Raw genomic sequence first — 20472 nt, 5'->3', positions numbered from 1 at the left:
TAAAGGGGAGTTTAGTCAGTACTCCTCATTTCTCAGAGGTTGAGACTGGGGCCCAGGGATGGTGTGATTTATTGATTGCATAACCAGTCAGTGACAGTACAGAGACAAGAATTTCTACTTCATGGATGCTGTGCCAGGAGCTGCTGATAAAGTCTAAATCCAGGGCAGATTGGAGCACCCCATCCCCCAACACCCTTACCACCTTCAGTTCTCACTCCTCAAAAGAATTATGTGCATCAGTTAATGTCTTACTCGGCATTAAGGGAAGTCCACACTGTTGTATGTTGTTCACAAGCCCACGTCCCTCCTCACTAGCCTGCTTTGTGTTTTCTCTCAGCTCATGACCAGAACAGATAGGACAGCATTGGAGGAGACCTAGCTCTCTGCTTTCCTTTTTGTTTCAAGAGCCACCAGGACTGTGAGGGCCCCTTTCCTGAGAAGTATCTGCTATTGTTTCATTTTTGACATCATGTAAATTCTTCCTTTAAGACATAATGAAAATTAAGAAAGGTGGAATTACTTATATACATGTCCAGCACCATTTCTTGAAGAGTATCTTTTGCTCCTTTGTATTGCTTTTGCTGCTTTTTCAAAGATCAGTTGACTATTTGTATAAGTCTATTTCTGGACTCTCTTCTGTTCCATTGATCTGTTTGTTCTTTTGCCAATACCACCCTGTGTTGATTATTGTAGCTTTATGGTAAGTCTTAAAGATGGGTGGTGTCAGTCCTTCAACTTTGTTCCTCTCCTTCCTTCCTTCCTTTATTTATGTATTTATTTATTTATTTGCAATTCAGGGTCTTTTGCCTCTCTTTGTAGACTTTATTTTTTTAAAGATTTTATTTATTTATTCATAGAGACAGAGACAGAGAGAGAGAGGCAGAGACACAGGCAGAGGGAGAAGCAGGCACCATACAGAGAGCCTGACGTGGGACTCGATCCGGGGTCTCCAGGATCACGCCCCGGGCTGCAGGCGGCGCTAAACCGCTGCACCACCAGGGCTGCCCTCTTTGTAGACTTTAGAATCAGTTTGTAGATATCCACTGAATAACTCACTGGGATTTTGTTTGGGATCTCACTAAATCTGTAGGTCAAGTTGGTAAGAACGGACATCTTGATAATATTTAATTCCTATTTATAAACATGGAATCTCTCTCCATTTAATTAGTTCTTCTGCTGAGGTTTTTTGAGTGGATTTTAAATTGTTTCCTATGACAACAGCTACCAATTAGCAAGCACATGCTGAGTGCTAACCCTGAGCCAGCTTTCTACATATATCATCTCATGTCTTACTCATGAAAACCTTATGAAGCAGGAATATTATTCCTCCATTTTGCAGATAAGAAGACGAAGCTTAGGAGATGTTAACCTCTTTAAGGTCACAAATAGAGGAAGCATGAACTTGGTTCTCACTCAGTAATGGCAAAGCCCCTGGTCTTGACCATTACCCTGAGTCTTGTCCTTCTGGGTTTATTTCTACCAGACCCAAAGTGGAGTCTTCAGTGGGCAGACTTTTCTTTTTGACAGTGATCCTGCAGGGTTCCAGGTCAAAGGCTGGTCGCCTTCATTCAGCTCTGAGCACCCCTCTTACAGCCATTTATGAAAGTCTGAGTCTATTATATTTGTATTTTCTTTTTATGACTGCGACTTGGATTCAACTTTTAAAAGGTTTATCCATCCTTCAAAATGGGATTCTTGAAACACAAACCCTAGGACTGCATGGTTTGTATGTGTATATATTTATTATGATTTCATCACAGAGCCATCTCATTGGACTCAGAGTGGACCCAAAAGTTCCCTGAATGAGTAGATTCCTGAGACTTCCAAACCCTCTAGAAAAGGGCAGCACCATCTAGCAGTATAACAGGTTTCCTCCATCCTGCCCATCCTAACTGGACCTCTAGACATGGGCTGCCCTTTTCCCTGTAAGCAGCCCATATTTTAGCTGGTAGTCACCCAAATCAAGCACTCCAACTGAAGCAAAATGCCATCATAAATAACCAAAGATGATCGATTGGCTTTTTTCAGTGCCCCTGGCTTAATATAAAGATGAGAATTAGAAGAGATTGTTTTAAAAGATTTATTGCAGAGACATAAAATCTTTTAGTAGGATTAAGTGTGGATCCAGGATGCTATAAATCTCCATTACTATTTAATTAATAATCACTGTGATACTGCGGTCATCTTGGAATGCTCAAGGGAGTAAACAATGATTGTGCCTATGATATCTTAGACTTTTGCACTGCATAGATTCAGCACCCAATCCTTCACACCTAGGTGCAGAACCGATTTAAGCCTAAGAACGGGTGGGACTACTATGCCCAGGGTTGTATAGAAGTTAGGGTTGGCCTTTTGCCTCTAGTCCTAACTGACAATATATAAATTTTCAACTTTTATTTTTTTAAAGATTTTTTTATTTATTTATGAGAGAGAGAGAGAGAGAGAGAGAGAGAGAGAGAGAGAGAGAGGCAGAGTCACAGGCAGAGGGAGAGGCAGGCTCCATGCTGGGAGCCCGATGCGGGACTGGATCCCGGGACTCCAAGATCGCACCCTGGGCCAAAGGCAGGCGCTAAACTGCTGAGCCACCCAGGGATCCCCAATTTTCAACTTTTGTAGGAACTTGTAAGCTTCCTAACTCTTAAGAGGATCCCTTCATCTGAGCACTATTATAAATGGTCTTACTTTAAGCTTTTATATCTTTCATTCTTTCCTGAGTACCTAGGCGATTCCACTACTGTGTGCATACAGGCCATCATAGTTTTATGTTGAAAGGTAGTTAGAAGCTGTCCAATGAGAGCTAAAGGAAAGATGTGCTATTGATAAAACAGATATGTACAGATTAGACAAATGATTAATCTCAAGTTATGTGTGAAACAGCAATGTTAAGTTAGGACTTCTGTCAGCAGAGTATTTTGGCCTATCCATAAGAAAAAGGGACCCAACTAAAGATATACAGAACTAGTAAATTAGATCAGAGGTCAACCTTAGAAAAAGCAGGACAACACTTAGCCTTCACTTGAACCATTGAGGTAATAGCCACAATATTTGGTTTCCCAGTAGAAGTGGCAGGCAGTGTATGTCACTGTCAGACCAGAACACCATCACTTCGTATGCCCCAGGGCCTTGGTTAGTCTCACATCAAAACTCAAAGGTTAATTCTGTTAAAAAATCACCCAAGTGAGGCTTTTGGGTGCAAATTCATGCACTGACATGTTAAATGTCTTCACACTTTAAGGATGACTAATTCTGTGATTCATGAGGGTTCTCACAATCAAGATGCTCAAAATGTCATAAATGTACTTACTGAAGAAGTATTGTCTCACATAGTATGAGTACCTCAGGCTCATTGCAATTGTAGTCACTTCTGATGCTCTAAACACAACCTGAAGACCACTCAGCCTTGCTTTTGGTGGCTGTCATTCAAGGGGGGTCAGCTCTAATAACAAGCATGGCATCTTCTGTTAGGAGCAATGGTCATCACAGCTCATCAGCTGTGGATTTAAATAAGAAAAATCAGGACTGGAAAGAAATAAGACTATACTTAATTGTAAGGTTTCTGAAGGCAGGACTGTGTTTCATCATCTCTGGTGGATGAGGCAGGAATGCACGTCCCCACTCACTCCTCCCACAGTGCCACGCTCATAGAACATGTTCAGAACTAAGTTTTGAATACATGCTTCCAAGTCCTGCCCCCAATCGGAGCCCTGATTTATATTCTCTACCATCCTACACACTATCAATTTCAATAGGTATACAGTCAGCACCTATTAAGTCCCCAACATCATCCCATTGTTGGGTGGGCAAGTCCTATTGGACCCTTCCTCAGACTGCCCCATTTGCTGAATCATAGCATGCAAGTATCCCAGGAAATGTTACACATATGCCTCCCAGATGCCTCAAGCTTCTTGGTGTTCAGAAATGCTATAGATCAGCTAAATTATTTTTTTTAATTTTATCTAAATTCAATTTGCCAACATATAACACCCAGTGCTCATCCCCTCAAGTGCCCACCTCAGTGCCCTTAACCCCATTCATCCCATCCCCCCACTGTCCTCCCCTCTGTAACCCTTTGTTTGTTTCCCAGAGTTAGGAGTCTCTCATGGTTTGTCTTCCTCTCTAATTTTTCCCCAGTTTCCCTCTTCCCTTATAGTCCCTTTCACTATTCCTTATATTCCACATGTAAGTGAAACCATATGATGATTGTCCTCCGACTGACTTACTTCACTCAGCATAATACCCTCCAGTTCCATCCACGTCGAAGCACATGGTGGGTGTTCGTCCTTTCTGAGGGCTGAGGAATATTCCATTGTATACATACCTCTTCTTTATCCATTCATCTGTCAAAGGACATCATGGCTCCTTCCACAACTTGGCTGTTGTGGACATTGCTGCTATAAACTTTGGGGTGCAGGTATCCCAGTCTTTCACTACATCAGTATCTTTGGGGTAAATTTCCAGTAGTGCAGTTGCTGGGTCGTAGGGTAGCTCTATTTTTAAATTCTTGAGGAACTTCCACACAGTTTTTCAGAGTGACTGCACCAGTTCACATTCCCACCAACAGTGCAAGAGGGCTCCCCTTTCTCCACATCCTCTCCAACATCTGTAGTCCCCTGTTTGTTACTTGTAGCCATTCTCATTGGTGTGAGGTGGTATTTCATTGGGGTTTTGGTTTGTATTTCCCTGATGGCAAGGGATGTGGAGCATTTTTTTTCATGTGCTTGTTGGCCATGTGTAGGTCTTCTTTGGTGAATCTTCTGCCCATTTCATGACTAGGTTGTTTGTTTCTTGGGTGTTGAGTTTGATAAGTTCCTTATAGATCTTGGATCCTAGCCCTTTATCTGATAGGTCATTTGTGAGTCTCTTCCCCCATTCTGTAGGTTGTCTTTTAGTTTTGTTGATTGTTTCCTTCACTGCGCAGAAGCTTTTTGTCTTGATGAAGTCCCCATAGTTCATTTTGCTTTTGTTTCCCTTGACTTCATAGATGTGTCCTGCAAGAAGTTGCTGCAGCCAGATTCAAAAAGGGTGTTGCCTGTGTTGTTCTCTAGGATTTTGATGGATTCTTGTCTCACATTTAGATCTTTCAACCATTTTGAGTTTATTTTTGTGTACAGTGTAAGAGAATGGTCTGGTTTCATTCTTCTGCACGTGGCTGTCCAATTTTCCCAACACTATTTATTGAAGAGACTGTCCTTTTTTCAGTGGATAGTCTTTCCTGCTTTGTCAAAGATGAGTTGACCGTAGAATTGAGGGCCCATTTCGGGGTTCTCTATTCTGTTCCGTTGATCTATGTGTCTGTTTTTGTGCCAGTACCACACTGTCTTGATGATCACAGCTTCATAATACAGCTTGAAATCAGGCATTGTGATGCCCCCAGCTTTGGTTTTCTTTTTCAACATTCCCCCAGCTACTCAGGGTCTTTTCTGATTCCATACAAATCTTAAGATTATTTGTTCCAACTCTGAAGAAAGTCCATGGTATTTTGATAGGGATTGCATTAAATGTGTAAATTGCCCTGGGTAGCATTGACATTTTCACAATATTTATTCTTCCAGTCCATGAGCATGGAATGTTTTTCCATCTCTTTACATCTTCCTCGATTTCTTTCATAAGTGTTCTGTAGTTTTTGGAGTACAGATCCTTTACCTCTTTGGTTAGGTTTACTCCTAGATATCTTATGGTTTTGGGTACAACTGTAAATGAGATTGACTCCTTACTTTCTCTTTCTTCAGTCTCATTGTTGGTGTATAGAAATGCCACTGATTTCTGTGCATTGATTCTGTATCCTGCCACACTGCCGAATTGCTGAATGAGTTCTAGCAATCTCGGGGTGGGGTTTTTGGGGTTTTCTATATACAGTATCATGTCATCTGAGAAGAGGGAGAGTTTGACTTCTTTGCCAATTTGAATGCCTTTTATTTTTTGTTGTTGTTACCTGGATTGCTGAGGCTAGAACTTCTAGTGCTATGTTGAATGGCAGTGGTGAGAGTGGACATCCCTGTCATGTTCCTGACCTTAGGGGAAAGGCTCTCAGGTTTTCCCCACTGAGAATGATATTCACTGTGGGCTTTTCATACATGGCTTTTATGATACTGAGGAATATTCCCTCTATCCCTACACTTTGAAGAGTTTTGATCAGGAATGGATACTGTATTTTGTCAAATGCTTTCTCTGCATCTATTGAGAGGATCATATGGTTTTGCCTTTTCTCTTATTGATGTGATCTATTACGTTGATTGTTTTACAAATGTTGAACCACGCTTGCATCTTGGGGATAAATCCCACTTGGTCGTGGTGAATAACCTCTTAATGTACTGTTGGATCCTATTGGCTAGTATCTTGGTGAGAATTTTTGCACTCATGTTCATCAGGGATATTGGTCTGCAGCTAAATTATTTTGGCAGATTTTTTATAAGTGACCTCAAGACAAAATTGGTTCCCTGAAATAACCTAAATCCATTTAAAAAGTAGTCCTTGGGATCCCTGGGTGGCGCAGCAGTTTGGCGCCTGCCTTTGGCCCAGGGCGCGATCCTAGGGACCCGGGATCGAGTCCCACATCGGGCTCCCAGGTGCATGGAGCCTGCTTCTCCCTCTGCCTGTGTCTCTGCCTCCCTCTCTCTCTCTCTCTCTCTCTCTCTCTGTGACTATCATAAATTAAAAAAAAAAATTCTTAAAAAAAAAGTAGTCCTTGTTTTCTTTTTTAAAAAGCTGATTTGGAATTGTTTTGTTTTTTCCTAGGAAAACCTCTTTTTTGTGATGGAGTATCTCAATGGAGGAGACTTAATGTACCACATCCAAAGCTGCCACAAGTTTGATCTTTCCAGAGCAACGTAAGAGCCTTTTAAAGGGTTTGGGGTTTTTCCACTGTTCTTATCAAGTACTGAGTACCCATGATACCCACAGAATATTTCTCCCATGTGGCACTTTCCCAGGTCAGGGTAATCCTCTGGGGACATATCAAACAAGGTAACTATGTTCCCAATTTGTGAAGCTTAAACTGGAATGCATTTTGTTTCATTTCTTTGTGTTTTGAAATCAATGACTTAATTTCTTAAGAAACTGCCTCAATTCACCACACTTCTAAATAAACACAGAGGCAAATATTTGCCCTTTGAAAAGAAGTAGTCAAATGAAACACAGATCTTAAAAGGTGGTCATGGGGATGAAGCTTCAACTAAAGCTTTTAACTAAGGCTTTAACTAATGGGAAGCTCAATGTGAAGGTGTAAAGCCTCTGGTTCCAGAGGCATGAGTATTAGGAAACCAGAAGAGGCTTTTACTCCTTGAGAATTACTCCTTCACCTTCTTTGGCGTCAAGTGAAATCGGGCAGGCTGCATTTAGCAGGTGTGAATTCAGCTGAGTCCCACAGAATCCCCTGCCACTCTTCCTCCCGTGGGCCGTGTTTCCTCAGTGATAAAACCACTGTGACATTCAGAAAAAAGAAAACTGTGCCACTAGGCCCACTTAAAAATATAGGTACATGCTAGCTTTCTTTGCCTGATGCTCAGTAATCTTCACTAGCCCCTAATGAGCACTTTGAGTAGTTTATGCTGAGCTGGGTTGAAAGATGGACTGGTCCTACCAGCTCCTACAGAAACTCTAACTGAAACGGCTTTTTGTCAAAGCCAAGGGCTAGCATACCACTAAGCTCATCACCTCCAGGAACCATAAGCAAAGTGCCCAGAGATATTTTAATGGGATTTCTGCAGCAGAGAAATCATCAGGCAGTTTTTGTGCTAAAGGATTCTCAGTCCGCCTTCCTCACTACCTCTGGAATGCCATCACAGACACACTGTCTGCTGTGCCTTCAATGCCTCCCAGGTGTCTGTCATCACTGGAGATGGAGAGCAGCATCTCACTCCTATCTTCCAATATCCTAGCCTCTGCCTTTGGGCTGCATTTCTTGCCCATAAACAACTCGGGTCTTTGTGGAATGACTCTGAATGCAGGTCTAAGAGCTCTAAGCAGAGTTTAAAATAAAAGGGAAAATTATTTTCCCTTAATACTTACACTATTACATTTAATGTCCATGTGTGTTTTATTTGCAAAAAAATGAGTTTGAACATTAACTTTAATGTATAAAAATAAGCACTAGTACAGGTAAGAGTAACTTAAGGTACCTTCTTTGTTTCAACCTCTCAGTGCTGGGGCTGCACCTGTAGAATGGATGACGTCTTCCTTTTGTTAGGACTGAATAAAGTGATGTACAAAGTTGTGTGTACACACGTGGGACAGTACTTGACAGAAAACTCACTATACAAAATGGGGATTTTATTTTGTTCCATTAATGCATCCATACTCAACTTTGATTTTCCTTCCTTCAGGTTCTATGCTGCTGAAATCATTCTCGGTCTACAATTCCTTCATTCCAAAGGAATTGTGTACAGGTAAATTTTACTCTTTGGAAACACATACTGAGATATCTGGATTTCCCTATCCAGTTAATTTAGCCACTGTAGTGATGTGAAATGGCGAGTGTACTTTGGGGCAGGAAGTTCCATACCCATGGTGATGACAATCAAGTCAGAAACTCCAGTCTCAAAAGCAGTAAGGTTCTGATCTCATTTTGTTCTTTATTCTAATCCTGACAATTCTTCTCCCTCTCACTTCCACTTTTCTCCTCTCCTTCCATTGCCATGCTTTCTCTTTGGCATCTTATGGCTTTCTCTCTCTGCCTTTTTCATATTTCCTGTTTTTGCTTGCGCCAACTAGAAATGCTTACTGAATGTTCTCCTCTTGGGTAAGGGAGGAGAACTCTCCCTTAAACACCCAAACACACCTCTGGAAACCTTCTTGCCTACACCTGTAGAAGTGTATAGGAAGTCAATGTACCCTCTGTCATGAGTGTATACTCATCCAAACTGTCTCTATCCTATACCATCTTTTCACATCCTTCTTAGAGGAAAGCTATTTAATCTCCTTACCTCCTTTCTCAAAATAGAGTTGACATTTATTTAACATAGAAATCATCAAAAGCTTAGTTGTCTCATTTCTGACTCACTGAGGATAGAGAAAAAAGTAAAACTTAAAAAAAATAATAAAATAAAATAAAATAAAATAAAATAAAATAAAATAAAATAAAATAAAAGAGCTAGACAGGAGGCTGGCCAAACAAGCACAGTGAGAAGGGCATGTTGAATCTGACCTAAACGGAAGATGCAAGAAAAAAGGGGGGGGGGCTCTAGGAGAGTAGGATTATGTGCTCTTCTGTGGCAAGTGTTCATAACACTGACCCGGAGTCATCAATAAAGCTCAGTGGTAAGAGGGGATCCAAGATGGCATCAGCGGAAAACCCTAAGCTCAATTCCTCTCATGGACACACAAATCTACTCCAATACATAAAGGAGCAATTCCTCCTGAAGAACTGAGCACCAGCTGGACAGCTTCTCCTCAATAAAGGATAGAGGCACATTAATGACGGAGCCCCAGCCCCAACACTACCAACTGCAGGGGAGGAGAGATGGCACTGAGGAGGGCCATGTAGACTTGCCCAGGTGGAAGCACAGTGGTTTAAAGGGCAACTAGACTCTAAGTGAAGGAAAACCATTTACTAATCCTAAAATGTCCACCAAACAGTGGAGGAACTGCTAGAACTCTCTCTCCAAGGTCAGGGGTGCTGGCACTGTTTAAGCTCTCCCTCCATCTTGATAGTGCAGATAGGAACAGGGTCCAGGCACTCTAGCCAGGCTGCTGTTTCCATAAGACCCAGGGTGCCAGTACCCAGCCTCATCCATCCCCCTAAGGCAGCCCCCCACCTGTGCTTGCCTCACCTCCAGCCATCTAGCCAAGGCAGCATAAATGCAAAGCACTCTAGGACACCCATCGTCATGCCCACTCCAGCTCCAGCCATCCCAGCAGGGCAAATTAATGCAAGTTGCCCTAGGACATACCAGCCTCTGTTCACTTTAGCTCCAGCCATCCTGCCAGAGCACCCCCTATATGCAGCATGCTGACCCATGCCCACACAACTCTAGCTACCCTATCAGGACCCTACCTATCAGTGTGGAGTGTCCCAGGAAACCCCAGGCTGCACCAACTTTAGCTCCAGCCATCCTGCCAGGGCAGCCCTAGTGCAGAATGCCCCAAGAACTCTTGGCCTGTACTTGCTTCAGCTCCAGCCATCCCTCCAAGAAGCTTTCTAGACAGACCAACCCAGGCATACACAGCCTATACAGAGGACATTCCTACACAAAGTCACTCCTTCAAGACTAGGGGAGGTACCTTTTTCACCTAATTTATAGAAATAAACAAAAAGTCAAAATGAAGAGACAAAGGAATATGCTCCAAGCTAACAAACAAAACAAAACTTCAGAAAAAGAACCAAATGAAGTAGAGATAGCAATCAGACAAATAGTTCAAAATAATGGTCATAAAGATGCCACCAGACTTGAGAGAAAAGTGGATGGACTCAGTGAGACTTCGACAGACAGAAAATACAAAAAAGGAATCAAATAAGGAATGCAATAACAGAAATGACATATATACTAGGGGGAATCAATACCAGATTAGAAGATAAAGAAGAATAGATCAGCATCCAGAAAACAAAGCCACCAGACTTGAGAGAAAAGTGGATGGACTCAGTGAGACTTCGACAGACAGAAAATACAAAAAAGGAATCAAATAAGGAATGCAATAACAGAAATGACATATATACTAGGGGGAATCAATACCAGATTAGAAGATAAAGAAGAATAGATCAGCATCCAGAAAACAAAGTATAGAAAGCACTCAAAGCTGAACAACAAAAAGAAAATAGAGTCTTAAAAAATTAGCATAGGGGCACCTAGGTGGCACAGTCAGCTCAGGTCATGATCTTATGGGTTGTGAGAATTGAGCCCCATATTGGGCTCCGTGCTTGGAGGATGGAGTCTGCTTGAAGATTCTCTCCCTCTGCCCTTTCTCTCCTCCCCCCCCATAAATAGATAGATAGATAAATAAATTTATTTCATTTATTAAAATTTCATGCCAAATAAATTTATTTATGTGTTTATTTATTTATTTATTTTAAAAGATTAGCATAGATTAAGGGACATCTGTGAAACCATCAAGTATACTAACATTTGTATTAGAAGAGAGGGAAGAAGAGAAAAGGGGTTGGAAAACTTAATTGAAGAAATAATATCTGAAAATTTCCCTAACCTAGGGAAGGAAACAGACATCAAGGTTCAGGAAGCATAGAGAGTCCAAAACAAGATGAACTCAAGAGGTCCACACCAAGACACAAAATAATTAAAAATAATTGAAATGTAAGAAATTAAAGAGAATCTTAAAAAGGGTAAGAGAAAAGCAACTAGTTATGTATAAATGAAACCCCATAAGGCTGTCAGCAGATACTTTGAAGGCAAGAAGGCATGATATATTCAAAGTGCTGCATGGAAGAAACCTGTGATTAACAAGGCTATCATTCAGAATTGAAGAAGACATAAAGAATTTCCCAGACAAAAATTAAAAGAGTTCTTCCCCACCAAACCAGCCTTATAAGAAATGGTAAAAGGACTTCTTTAAACAGAAAAGGCCTTGAAGAAAATTATGAAAGGAAAAAAAATCACTGGTAAAAGTAAACATATAGATCACTTTTAAACCTAGTATGAGGGTTAAAATGTAAAATCAATTATATCTACAAAAATTAATAGGTCACAGCATAAAATGTACATAAAATAGAACATAATATAAAACATGGAGGGGAAGGACTAAGAATGTAGTGTGTTTGCTTTTAAGTGACCATCAACTTAATATAGACTGCTATATATCCAGGATGGTATTATATAAATGGAGTTACCATGAGACATATATATCTATATACAAAAATTAAAGAGAAAGAAATCCAAGCATAACACTAAAGGAAGTCATCACAAGGGAGGAGAACAAGAGAAGAAGAAAGAAATAGAGAATTACAAAAAACAACCAGAAAGCAATTAACAAAATAGAGATAAGTACATACCTATCAAATTACTTTAAATGTAATCAGACTAAATGCTCTGGTCAAAAGACAGAAATGCCTGAATAAAGAACAAGACCCAGTTATATGCTGCCTACTAGAGACTCACTTCCGAAATAAAGACACACAGAAAGTAAGGGGATGGAAAAAGATAATACATACAAATAGAAGGAAAAAAAATAACTGATTATATCAGACAAAATCAAGTTTAAAACAAAGGTTGTAATGAGAGACTTAAGGGGATGGATCCGACAAAAGGACATAACAATTACAAATATGTATCTAACATAGGAGCACCTAACATAGGAGGCAAAGCAGATATTGATGGTTGTAAAGGGAGAAATTAACAATAATGCAATAATAGTAGGGGACTTTAACACCCTGCTTACATCAATGGACAGAACATCCAGGGAGAAAAATCAATAAGGAAACAATGGCTTTAAATACATTAGACCGCATGAACTGGGCAGATATATACAGCACATTCCATCTGAAAACAGCAGAATAAACATTCCTTTTAAGTGCACATGGGACATTTTTCAGGAGAGATCATGTGTTAAGCCATAAAACAAGTCTCAATAAATTTAAGAATAGTGAAATCACATCTAGCCTCTTTTCCAACCACAGCAGTATAAAACTAGAACTTAGAAGAAGAAAAAAACTGAAAAAAAAAATACAAATGCATAGAGGCTAAACAACATGCTACTAAACAACCAATGGTTAAATGAAGAAATCAAGAAGAAAATAAAATATACCTGGAGACAAATGAAACTGGAAACATAATGTTTCAAAATCTTTGGGACACAGTAAAAGCTGTTAGATTTACAATGATACAGGCCTATTTCAATAAACAAGAGAAGCCTCAAATAAAAAATCTAAACTTAAACCTAACAGAACAAGAAGAATAAACAAAGCCCAAAGTTATAGGGAAAAAAATGAAATAATAAAGTTTGGAGCAAAGAGAAATGAAATAGAAACAACAACAACAAAAAAACCTAGAAAAGATGAACCTAAGAAGTGCATCTTTGAAAAGATAAAATTGGCAATCTTTTTGTCATACTAATCACAAAAAGAGAGAGGACCCAAATAAGTAATATCAGAAATGAAAAAGAAGTTACAACTGACACCACAGAAGTATATAGCGTTATAAGAGACTACTACAAAAAAATTTCATGCCAACAAATTGGGACAACCTAGAAGAAATGGATAAATTTCTACAAATATACAGTCTTCCAAGACTGAGTCAAAAAGAAATAGAAAATCTGAACCGATTATGAATAATGAAATTGAATCAGTAATCAAAAAATCAAATTCAGCAATACTTTAAAAAGATCATTCACCATGATCAAATAGGATTTATTCTAGGGATGCAAGGATACATACCTGCTAATCAATATGATATGCCACATTAACAAAATGAAAAATAAAAATCATATGATCTTTTCAGTAGATGTAGTAAAAGCATTTGACTAAGATCAGGAAATCAGGAACAAGACAAGGATGTCCACTCATGCCACTGTTATTCAACATAGTACTAGAATCAGACAGGAAAAAGAAATATTTATATTGGCAAGAAAGAAGTAAAACTCATTATTTGCAGACAACATGATACTATATGTAAAAAAAAAAAAAAAAAAAAAAAAAACCCTGAAGATCCCAGGAAAAAAACTATTAGAACTAACAAATGAATTCAATAAAGTTGCAGGATACAAAATTATAATTAGTATATTAATATAGAATCTGTTGCATTTCTATATACTAATAATGAAGTATCAGAGAAATCAAGAAAATAATCCCATTTACAATTACATAAAAAAATACATAGGAATAAATTTAACCAAGGACATTAGAGACACGTACACTGAAAACTGTAAAACACTGATGAAAGAAATTGAAGATGACAAATAAAAGGAAAGATATTTGGTGCCCATGGTTTGGAAGCACACTCTTAAGATGTCCATACTACCCAAAGCAATCTGCAGAGTCAGTGTAATTCCTGCCAAAATTCCAATGTCATGTTTCACCAAACTAGAACAAAAAATTCTAAAATGTCTATGGAACCACAAAAGACCCCAAATGGCCAAAACATTCTTGAGACAGAAAAATAAAGCTGTATCAAACTGATTTCAAACCCTACTACAAAGCTATAGTAATCAAAACAGTATGGTATTAAGACAAAAGCAGATACAAAGATCAGTGGACTAGGATAGAAGGTTCAGAAATAAGTCCATGCATATATGGCCAACTAATTTATGACAAAGGAAGTAAAAACTTCAATAACTGGTGTTGGGAAAACTGGGCAGCTATATGCAAAAGAAGGAAAGTGGACCACTTTCTCACACCATACACAAAAAAATCAAAATGGATAAATCCTTGAATTTTAGATCAGAAGCCATAAGACTCCTAAAAGAAAACATAGAAAATAAGGCTCTTTGACATCAGACTTAATGGTGTTTTTTTTTTAAATCTGACTCCAAAGACAAGGGAAACAAAAGCAAAAAGAAACTATTGGGACTATATCAAACTAAGAAGCTTTTTCACAGCAAGGAAACCATCAACAAAACAGAAAGGGAACCTACTGAATGGAAGAAGATATTTACAAATAATATATGCAATAAGGGATAATTGCAATGTGTGCAATAATATCAGAAATACATAAAAAACTCATACAATACCAAAAAATAATCTGATTAAAATGGGCAAAGTACATGAATATTCATTTTTATGAAGAACACATGGCCAAGAGACACAAAAGGTGCTCAACACCCCTAATCATCAAGGAAATACAAATCAAAACCACAATAAGGTATTACCTGACACCCATCAGAAGGTCTAAAATCAAAAAGACTATGGAAAAGAGGATGAAGGTTCCTAAAAGAATTAAAAATATAAATACCATATCACCCAGTATTACCACTTCTAGTATGTATCCAAAGAAAACAAAAACACGAATTTGAAAAGTCACATGCACCCATATGTTTACTGCAGCATTACTTACAGTAGCCAAGCTATCAAAGCAACAGGACTGTCCGTCAATAGATGAATGAATAAAAAAAGATATTCTATAAATATACAATGGAATATTACTCAAACATATAAAAGAATGAAATCTTGCCATTTACGAAATGTGAATCCAGAGGATATTATGCTAAGTATAAAAAGACAAATGCCATATGAATTCATTTATACGTGGAATCTAAAAAAACAACCAAACGAAACAGACGCATAATCAGAAACAGATTCTTTTTTTTTTAATTCATTTGAGAGAGAGCACAAAAAGAGGGAGAGGGAGAGGAAGAAGCAGCCTCCTTGCTGAGCTGGGAGCCCAATATGGGGCTCAATCCCAGGACCTGGACCTCATGACCTGAGCAGAAGGCAGACGCTTAACTGCCCGAGCCACCCAGATGCCCCGGAAACAGATTCTTAAAACTGCTAGAAAACTGCTAGTTGCCAGAGGGGAGACTAGCAGGGAGGATCGGTGAAATAAATGGAGATTAAGAGGTACAAACTTCCAGTTATGAAGCAAATAAATCACAGAGATGAAAATTACAGCATGGGAAATATAGTCAACAATCTTGCTAAAGTGTCATATGGGGACAAGTGGTGACTACACTCATGGTGAGCATAGCATAGGGTATAGAATTGTTGAACAACTATGTTGTACACCTGAAAAATATATTATTCTCTGTCAACTATACTTCCACAAAAGAAAGGTTAAATGATGCTCCACACTGAGTGTTGAAGGCAGCAAACTGTGTAATACAACCCAGAAACATTCCATCAGAGATGGTCAATATTGAGGTACTTACAGGGTAGGCTGCAAACACTTTGAAAAAATGGGACACCTGGGTGGCTCAGTGGTTGAGCATCTGCCTTTGGCTAAGGGCATGATCCCAGATTCCCAGGTTTGAGTTGTGCATCAGACTCCTTGCACAGAGCCTGCTTCTCCTTCTGCCTGTGTGTCTGCCTTTCTCTGTCTCTCTCATGAATAAATAAATAAAATATTTAAAAAACAAAACAAAACAAAACAAAACTCTCCATTCCCGGAGGGCATAGTCACAGGAGAGTTGCCCCTATTTCAAGTCACAGAATAGAGTCTTAGGGGAGGTGTGCAAGTCATTTTTCTTAAGCAGTCTCTTTGGCAATCTTTGGATATAATGGGGCTGGTTTGGGGGGGTTTTTTGGGTTGTTTTTGGTCTCTGTACAAAAATAACATGAAAAAGTTGTTTTGTACAATTCCTTAATCTCCAGGAAAATTGAAAAATACCCATCAGAACATTGAAAACCCTGATCTGAATCTATGGGTTTTTTCTCTTTACATCTGTAATGCCTGTAATATATACAAAATATACCAGCACTGGGGTCTCAGTAGCTTGTGTAGGTTGCATGGATTGGAGGGAGAGAGGAAAAAAAGATTAGAAAGAGCAAGCGTCTTAGAGCTGAAAGAAACCTCTTGAGAGAAAAGCCCACATGCCCCCGTACAGTCCACTTCTCCATAGCACAGTGATTTTCTCTAACATTTCACCTTATAAATTGACATTCAGAACAAAAAGGCCAATAGCATCCTTAACTGTCTTTACTGTCACAAACTATACCTACCTGAGGGCCCTTCCTATGTCCATGTATGAGAAACCATGAACCAATAAGACAGAATTTTATACACCGAGACAGAATATTGGGTTTATTTAGTAGTGTATTCACTGAAGTTGTAGAGAAACCTTGAAAGATACCATCAAATAATTAAAGCTAAGAAGAGGTCATCTAACAAGTACATGAGACTGAGACTGGCTTGCATTAAAAACCATTCAGCTCCCCATGTGTAACTTTACTGACCCAAACTGTCCATTTGGCAACTAAGTTAACAAGGGGATTCTATTAATTTCCTTCTTCTGACCACTTGGATTTATGATGTCTGGGTTTGTTCATCAAAGAGGTATGTTAGTTTTAAAGCATTCCTATAGAATTACCACACAGTTGACAGCTTAAACCAACAGAAGTCTATTCCCTCACAGTTCTGGAGCCCAGAGGTCTAAAACCAAGCTGATAGCAGGACCATCCTACTTCCCAAGGCTCTCAAGGAGAATGCTTCCTTGCCTGTTCTGGCATCCGGTGGCTCAGGCGCTCCTTGGCTTTGGGTGGCATCCTTCCTGTCTGCCTCTGTCTTCCCACAGCCTTCTCATTTCCCTGCACCTCTTCTGTCTTCGTTGTATATCTCTTTGGAAGATACTTGGGCACCAAGATAATCCAAGATGATCTCATTCCAAGATCCTTAATTAAGGATATGAGCTTATCTTTTCAGGAGCCACCATTCAACCTCATATGACTGGTGATGTAGATGGAACAGCCCTGGAATGTGTGGCCCTTTGTTAAGCATTGTGGCGTGCACAAAAGCTACTGAAGTTCCAAGCCCTGGATGCCTAATGCAGGCACTTCCTGGGTTTTTATTTAATAATTTTTGGAGGTAAAGTATAAGTACATGAAACTACACTCAAAAAAAAAAAAAAAGTCCAAGTGAGGAAGATTCTAATTAAAAGTGTCAACAGGAAGAAAAATGGTGTCCTCAGAATTAGGGGAGGGTTTGCCAAAAAAAAAAAAAAAAAAATAACAACAACAAAAAAAAACCTATGAGAAAGGGGATTTTTTTTTTTTTAGAGGAGCAGAGCCTTTGCAGATAGAAGACGTGATTCCAGAAAAGGCACAGAAACAGAAGTAAGGAGGTCAAGGAAGGAACACTAAACAAATGGGTCCAGTTTTATTGGAAAGGCTATGGCTAAAGAGTCCCAAGAACTGAGGCTGAGAGTAGAGAAGCAGGTGCTAACATCATCATTTACCATCTGCCAGTGTTATAAAAATTGTGACATCTTAAAAAATGTCTCAGCCCTGGTTTGGGTTAAATGTAAAAATGAGAAGCTGGGAAATATGCGGACAAAGAAAGATAAGAGAATCTCCAATCTTAGAACTGAAAGCCCCTTAAGATGATATCTTATTAGTGATAGCACTGGCCCAACCCTTATATTTGAAGCCACTTACAAATGCTTTCACATTAATTACCTCATTCAAAGCTCACAAACGTACTGCGGGATAAGCAAGACAGGCATCATTATACCCATTTTCCAGATAAGTCATGGAGGTTCAGTGAGGAGGTAGCTTGGCTGAGCTGGTGTTCTGTAAGGTATATATGTGGAGTGAATAGCTGATGTACTTGTGAATGCTCTGGCCTTTGGGTTCTGTGGCATTTCCAGTTAGTCTTCCTCTGCCCTCATTCCTTTTCCTCATGGAGATCTGGCTCTGCAGGGCAGACCTCTGGACCTTTCACATTCTAACTTAATCTCTCAAAACATCATTGACCTTTTCTCTCCCAACCCTTAACACTTGGTTCACCTTAGAGGGTGGAATGAAAATCAAACATGATGCTCATTTTCCTAGCCTGAGGCCCATTTATTTTTAGGATTGATTAAAATTCACCCTTGTAGTCACAGAAGACCCTGGATCTTAGCAAATTCAATTCAGTGAGAAAGACTAGGCAAGCTTGGTTTAAGAGGATGTAGAAGAGAAGGCCTGGGTTTGCATCCTGGCTCCCTAATTGTGTGAGCTGGAATAAATTATACAACCCTTAAGAGCCTTGCTTTCAGTCAAAAAAAATGTGAATACAAATAATAATTCCAGGTCAGAGGGCTGTTGTGAGAATCAAATGATGAAATGGATGTGAGAGCAAGAGAATCCAATACGAATATTAGACACAATATTCACTATCCTCAAGATTTACATATAGCACTGTAGCTGGATATCTGGCTCCCTATTGATGACCCCCAAATCATCCTTTAGCCAAATTTCTAGGAACATGTGTACATGGCTATAAATGATGCAATATGTTCCATGTAGCAGAAACCCAAAATGATGCCAACATTGCATAGAGTGTAGATTAGAAAATGAATCTGTAGTTTTGGCATAAGGAGTAACATATAACCTATACTTGGAATTATTGGAATTCATAAATCACAATGAAAGTGTACTTAATTAAAATTAAGGAACAGGAAGGTAGAAGACCTAAGGAAAGACAGATATTGGACAGATATATTTGTCCTGATAATAAAAGTGTGACAACATTTGAGTTAGGATGAGAGAGAAACAGAACCATTATAGATATGAATGTGAGATACATATTCACGTGTCCCTCTGGAGATACTCTGGCTACCCACCAGACAGGAACAGTCAGAGATGCCCTGGTTTATGGGGATTATGGACCAAGCTAGCCCAGATGGAAGATGTCAACTCTAGGGACATCTGGTAATAGTGTCACTCCACCAGAACACAGCTGCATTCCATGCTCATTCTCTGTAGCTTATTTACTCTAGCAGAAGGTGGAGAGAGCGATGGAAGGGAACAGTGACTCAGAACTTCATTGCAACTCCTAATTGCTGGTGTTGAGCCAGTCCCTTGTAGGTGACGATTCATTCAGCGAACATGTATTGAATGCTCCATATGTGCTACCCTCCTGCCCAAGGTGTCACATACAGTGGACAGCAAACAATACACATTTCCACCCTCATGAGGCTCATAGTTTAATGAGAAGCAAAGAAAACAGTGATGGGAACCTCAGGATAATATGAATACTGAAGACCACTCAAACTTTTGCTTAAGCAAAATCTCAGCCTCCTTGAGAAACTATAACCGAGAGCACAGATCCATCAGAAACCAAGTGACTTCTCTCTCATCACTGTCTCTCTTTGGGTTTACATAGGCTCTGTCTCTGCTCTTGGCCTAGCCACTTCACCTTTCTCTTCTAACTGGTCATCCATTCCTCTAAGGGCATGCTAGAGGACATCTATCAGCAGCCCTTATCAGAAACCTAACCGAGACAGAGACCGATTAGTGCTGCCTTCTCACAGCCCCAACATCCCCCAAAAGAAAACCTGAATGATCCAGCTGAATCTAGTCACCTGAGGTGGAGGAGACAGGGCTACTTGCAAGGCCCTTTGGGAGCAGGATCTTTGAGAAGAAAATGCTAAGCAAATTCTCCAAGAGGAGGTACAGAAAAGAGTAAACCGACAGCTGTTCCTATTTTCTCCGAAGTCACCTTCACTAATAAGGAAGACCATGGTAGCCATCACAGCCACATGTCCTAAGCTTGGGTTTAAGAAAATTCAGAAATCCAAGGACAGAAGACATAAAGGAAAATAAACCTGGATGTCATATAACAAACTAGGATTCATAAGCTACCATCAACTAAAAAAATGTTTAAAGCAATTGATGTCAAGTGTAGTACGTGGATGATCTTTAAAACATGAATTTCACTGGTAAGAGTGAGAAGAAACTGGCATAATGGCAATTTGTGTAGGAAAAGAAAAAGACACCTGGACTTTTTAGTTCATAGTAAGCTCATTACTAACCGCTACAGTAGCCGAATGTTAGGACCTAGCAGGGAAACCCCTAGGTTGCAGCAGGAAGGAGCAAGGGAGTTGGGACAGAAGCTATCAGTGCCACCCACGGTCATTGACACAATTCGATTATATCTCTGGAGGATACTGGTTCCAGTC

General features: G+C 39.6%; 1 protein-coding gene across 1 annotated transcript in view; it reads left to right on the top strand.

Annotated features, from left to right (window-relative positions):
* The window catches only part of PRKCQ (protein kinase C theta), a 173786-nt gene that overhangs the window by 130705 nt on the left and 22609 nt on the right, over nt 1-20472 (top strand). Inside the window, exons 13-14 of the mRNA XM_055331991.1 lie at nt 6736-6827; nt 8322-8384. Coding sequence (XP_055187966.1) covers nt 6736-6827; nt 8322-8384 — 155 coding nt within the window. The remainder of the gene's footprint in view (nt 1-6735; nt 6828-8321; nt 8385-20472) is intronic.

Source organism: Nyctereutes procyonoides, unplaced genomic scaffold (genome assembly GCF_905146905.1).
Source record: "Nyctereutes procyonoides isolate TBG_1078 unplaced genomic scaffold, NYPRO_anot_genome, whole genome shotgun sequence".
Taxonomy (NCBI): Eukaryota; Metazoa; Chordata; class Mammalia; order Carnivora; family Canidae; genus Nyctereutes; species Nyctereutes procyonoides.
Note: the sequence above shows the minus strand (reverse complement) of the source record. Positions and strands in the feature narration are given on the sequence as shown.